The 6,010-nt window shown below is 41.2% G+C and overlaps 1 protein-coding gene across 1 annotated transcript in view; it reads left to right on the forward strand.

Annotated features, from left to right (window-relative positions):
• Window positions 1–2,847: 2,847 nt before the first annotated feature.
• The window catches only part of LOC111664415 (collagen alpha-1(XII) chain-like), a 23,343-nt gene continuing 20,180 nt past the window's right edge, over window positions 2,848–6,010 (forward strand). The window contains exons 1-2 of the mRNA XM_087177324.1: window positions 2,848–4,020; window positions 4,897–5,071. Coding sequence (XP_087033450.1) covers window positions 5,029–5,071 — 43 coding nt within the window. The 5' untranslated portion in view covers window positions 2,848–4,020; window positions 4,897–5,028. The remainder of the gene's footprint in view (window positions 4,021–4,896; window positions 5,072–6,010) is intronic.

The raw sequence follows: 6,010 nt of genomic DNA on the forward strand, positions 1-6,010 counted from the left end.
GTATTAATTACAGTGGGTACCTATCTGTCCAACTCTAATGCACACATAGCATAAATGAAGAGTAGGTTTTGTTTCAGGAAATGTGCTTAACAACTGTATAATTGTACAGAATACCACATGGTTCTGTGGTAATGTGATAATAATGATCTATTTTAAATTGACCTCAAATCCAATAAATTACATTTTTATGTAGATTAGAGGCCTTTAAGCACAGATTCCAGCTGTTGGCAGGAGTTTCAACATAGACACATTTATTTTGATTTAATTATTTTAGGATAAGAGACGAGGGGTCAAAGTGGACTGTGTTGACAGCCAGGACAAAACACATTACATGTTAGTAAAGACAAACACAAACACACTCAAAAATGTTTTGAATCCCTGGTCCAGCATAGCAATATTATTGAAAATCATTTGATTACTTATTTAGTAATGAATAAATAAATGTTATTGCTCCTACTTCTGACAAACACACCATGTACCTCTGCTAAACTCACCAACAGTGTAGAAGCTCAGAGTTAATACTGTATGTAAAACTAGAAAATCTCACGTGAGGATTGTGTCATCAACCTTTGATATGATGAAAACTAGAGACTGTCTTATGATGCCATCACACCAGGGGCTGGTTTCACAAAGACAGACACTGACTATGTCTTCAGTATAACAGTCAGACTTCAGAAAGACTTCATCAGTTGCACAAAGCAGTTCAGTCTTGACTATCTTAATGTCTTAAAATATCGAGTGATGCGCTGGCAACACGTGGCAGCAAGTCCTCATAGCTCGTAGAGAAAATAATGTACATGAAGGAAGAACTCCTGGCTTTAAAGTTTACCAGATATGGAGTTAAACATCCCATACCGGCTGAGCTGAAGAAGCCGTTATGTGGATGCAGAGCCGGGGCTAAGCTAAAGGCTAGGAGATGGAGATATAATCGTTTTCTACCATCGATCCTCATGGGAAATGTCAACTCCCTTGCTAACAAGTGTGATGAACTGAAATTCATGAATTCATTGCAATATTTTCACCATGTCACTCTCACCTCTCACTTTTTTGAAGTGCATTTAACACCATCCAACCCCCCATTCTTAAAGACAAGCTGGAAGGGATGGGGGTGGATCCCTGCTTCACGTCCTGGATTGTGGATTACCTGACAAGACGACCACAGTACGTCAGCCTGGGAAACTGTGTCTCAGGGACAGTGATGAGCAGCACTGGGGCTCCACAGGGAACTGTTCTGGCTCCGTTCCTGTTCATCCTGTATACGGCCGACTTTAAATACAACTCTGAGTCCTGCCACTTCCAGAAATACTCAGATGACACAGCTATTGTGGTGCGTATCAGGAACAGCAGGAAGAGGAGTACAGGGATCTGACGATGGCCTTCAGTGAATGGAGCGACAAGAACTGCCTCCTTCTGAACACCTCCAGGACCAAGGAGATGGTCATGGACTTTCGGAGGTCTAGGCCCACCCTTCAGACAGTCAACACTCCAGGGAAGGACACTGAGGTGGTGCACACTTATAAATACCTAGGTGTGCACCTGGACAGTAAACTGGACTGGTCCCTGAACACAGATGCCATCTACCTGAAGGGGCAGAGCTAGCTTTTGTTCCTCAGGAAGCTCAGGTCCTTTGACGTCTGCAGTGAAATGCTGGACATGTTTTATTAGTCACTGGTGGCCAGTGTACTCTTTTATGCTGCAGTCTGCTAGGGCGGCAGCATGTCAGACATGATCACAAAGAGACTGGACAAGCTGGTAACAAAGGCTGGGTCTGTGCTTGGCAGGAGTCTGGACTCACTCAGGACTGTTGTGGAGAGACACATGCAAAGTAAGATGGAGGCCATCTTGGATAATACCAACCATCCTTTCCACAACATTCTGTCAGGACAGAATGTGTGTGTGTGTGTGTGTGTGTGTGTGTCTTCACTGTCTTCTCATGGCAGAGATTTGATTCTAAATGAAGTATTTCGCTGCTCTCCAGTCTCTGGTGCTCGGGCTTGAGGTTCCGCAGTGATGCAGTTCTGACACTCCTCTTCCCTGGAACTTCCCTCACTACAAACGTCTTTAAATGTGGTTCTGCTGCAGCACATTCCACAGGTGTCCAGTTTCTTTTGGCAGTTTGTTTTCCTCAGTAGAAATAAAAAGAAAACCTTGTAATTACATTGCCAGTATGTCGCAGTCTCATGCCCTGAAGGGTCGTGTGCAGACACAGACAGAAGTCACAAAGAGATACCGTAAGGGAAAATCTAAAGACGGATCATCGGAATCAAAACGCAAAAGGAACTTTAGTATTTCTGAAGTGTCATTTATAAGACCATAATGCTTTGGCAGGAAGCTGAAACCACTGTATAATTGCAAAGTGCACACCAAAAGATTTGACAGTTGTGAAACCTGGCTTGGTTTTCTCATGATACAGGCTTACGCAATGTGCAAATCAGAAGAAATCATCTTTATCAGTTAGCAAATTACACATGAGAGAGGAGAGTGGTAGAGAGAAGGCCAGCACACACACACACACACACACACACACACACACACACATATACACACACTCACACACACACCTACACGCACACACACACACACACCTACACAAACACACACACATATACACACACACACAGACCTACACACACACACATACACACCTACACACACACGCGCACACACACACACATATACACACACTCACACACACACCTACACGCACACACACACACACACCTACACAAACACACATACATATACACACACACACAGACCTACACACACACACATACACACCTACACACACACACACACATACACACACACACACACACTCACACCTACACACACACTCACACGTACACACACATACATACACACACACACACACTCACACCCACGTACACACACACACACACACACACCCATACACATACACACACATACACACACACACTTACACACACCTACACACACACACATACACACACACATACACACACACACACACACTTACACACACACACATACACAGAAGAAGAAGAGTGAGTGTGAGAGGGGGAATACATGGCGGAGGAGAAGGAGGTAGAGGTGGAGGTAGAGGAAGAGGAAGACCTGAAGCAGGAGGAGAACGTGCTCAAAGAAGAAGAAGACCAAATTTATCAAATGAAATTCACGCAGCACTAGTTGACCATCTTGTCCGTCATGCCAATATGGGCCCTTACAACACACCTCACATTCTCACAGTTTTGGACCCATTGCACAACATCGTCACAGCAGTAAACCAAATGCACCAGATGCAACACATTGTCATCTGGGACAATGTGTCATTCCACCGCTCTGCTCTGGTGCTGAACTGGTTTCTACACCATCCACAGTTTACAGTACTCTACCTTCCACCATACTCTCTGTTTCTAAACCCAATGGAAGAGTTTTTCTCTGCATGGCGGTGGAGGGTTGACGATCTCCAGCCCCAGGCTCAGGTACCCCTCATTCAGACCATGGAGGAGGCCTGTGACCAAATCTACACCGCAGCTGTGCAAGGATGGATTCAACCTTCAAGACAGTTCTTCCCACGTTGTCTTGCCAATGAGGATATCGCCTGTGATGGTGATGAAATTCTCTGGCCGGATCCAGCTTGGTGAAGAGATAATGTCTAGCATTTTCTGTACTGTATTGTACTGTCAGATTTTCTTTACTGTAATTGTAACCTGTGCTGGATACAGTATTTTATGTTTGTCTGATACTTGCTGAGCTGACAGTGTTATACACACGACTGTAGTAGCATGAAAACTGGGACATGTTTTGTCGTGATTCTCCATGTTGACATGTTGACTTATTTGGGTGTATGGAGAGATATACATGATAGTTTCATCAGTCCGCAGCATTGGTCTTGTGTAGTGTTTGGTGAATGTTCTGCCCTTCGGCGTTTAGCCATAGTTCCTAGTCGGACCCGTTTCAGTGACGGACCGAGCCTAGCAACAACAAATCACACACGAGCCTGCTTCAAAACAGAGCTTGGTTAAATCTTTGTCTGTAAGTAATTACACGTCAGCTTTGTGTTTACTGTGTGATGTATATGTTTACTTTAATATTGCATTTTATTACGTTTGTAACTATCGGTTTTCACAAGTTACACTCGCGGTAAATTCCTGTTGTTTTACCGACGTAATATTTAACCGCCCAGCAGGGGGCCTCGGCGCTACGCCTCAGACTGATTAGTGGATTTGTTGAGTCATACCGATAACGGTGTAGCAGTGAGTTTGATTATACTGCAGATGTTTATTTCATTTCTATACATTAAAAGTATCTGTAGTTTATTGTGTAAATGTGTAACTTCATATTTTATGGTGTAAAAGACACTACAGATGTTACACTTTTGTAATGTTTATTTTCTGTTTATTTCAGTCTACAGAATTAATGGAGAAAAACTTAAGAAATAAAACTGAGGAAGAAAAGAACGAAAGATATAACATCAATCCTCAACAAAACTTCTGGAGTTTCCCTTCTTCATTGCTGTTAACTATCTGTCTAGCTGTACAAAGCTGAAGTCATATTGCGAGGGCAGAATAGTGAATTTATTGTATATTTGCACTTTCTTTGTGTACTTCACTTACAACGCTCTAATCACTGAGAAGTATAATTGCTAAAAGTGTTCTAGGTTCAGCACAGCAGTGTGTAACTGGTTCAAACAGAATTAAGTCATATGAAACGTGTGTGTTTCATATTGTAACAAAATATGGTTTTTATAAATTAGTGTAAGTTTTTACAAGAGGGTTTCATTTTGCAAAGGATCTGAGGTGTTCTGCTTAAATGTGAACTGTGTGTGAGGCTGATATCTAAAAATCAGGTTAGAGAAATTGTCACACACACTCTTAACTCTTAACCCTTTAATCTGTGGTTTGTTATCAGCTTCTGCTCCGAGAAGCTGCTCATCAGTTTGCTGGTGAGGAGATAAACGATGGAAACAGGACATGTGGTTAACAGAGGACGAGTCCAGCAGTCAGGGGACAGAGGGAGACAGAGACAGACGTCTACCTGGACATGGCTCGCCTGCTGATGGTGCTGCTGCTGCTGTGGAGCTCAGGTAGGACTCTGCTTTAATGATGGATGTGAGAGGAACATATCAGTGAAAGAAACCGAGCAGGAAATCAGTCTGATCAGAGTCTGATCGTCCGGTACTGAACAGTCAGTCAACAAAGTCATTGGCAGCTTCATTGATATTGAAAACAATCACTAGGTTCAGCCCCATTACTTTTCAAATGACTGAGAGACTTTCTGTGTATATACAGATATACACATATACACTGTTGCCCATAAAGTTGGACTAATTTTGTTTTCAGTTTAATTGTGGTTTCATTTTCATTGTGATATGTTTGGAAGAGATTGACTACTAAAGTTTTGAGAAGATATAAACTTTATCTGTCAGTTAAATAATAAAATCACAGTCACAATCTTTTCATGGAAAGACGTAAAAAATATTTTATTCCAACTTCATGAGCAACAGTGTATATACACATATATATATACATATATATGTATATAAATACACACAATATATATATAAATGAACATAATAAATGAGATTAACAAGGACGAGTAGTATTAGTGTTAGGATTATATATAGTCACATGTAACTAGACATATAATTATCATATTTAATAATGTAATACTCATTTGTATTACAGTATTTCAAAATTTTATTATCCTTTTTGAATCTCCTCCCTGTTTGTACGTATGTGTGTATATGTGTGTGAATGTATATGTGATATGTATTATGAATTCATATATATATATATATATATATATATATATATATAATGTATAGAAATGAAATAAACATCTGCAGTATAATCAAACTCACTGCTACACCGTTATCGGTATGACTCAACAAATCCACTAATCAGTCTGAGGCGTAGCGCCGAGGCCCCCTGCTGGGCGGTTAAATATTACGTCGGTAAAACAACAGGAATTTACCGCGAGTGTAACTTGTGAAAACCGATAGTTACAAACGTAATAAAATGCA

Source organism: Seriola lalandi, unplaced genomic scaffold (assembly GCF_002814215.2).
Source record: "Seriola lalandi dorsalis isolate HSWRI2012SDOR001 ecotype SW California unplaced genomic scaffold, Sedor1 jcf7180002054588, whole genome shotgun sequence".
Taxonomy (NCBI): Eukaryota; Metazoa; Chordata; class Actinopteri; order Carangiformes; family Carangidae; genus Seriola; species Seriola lalandi.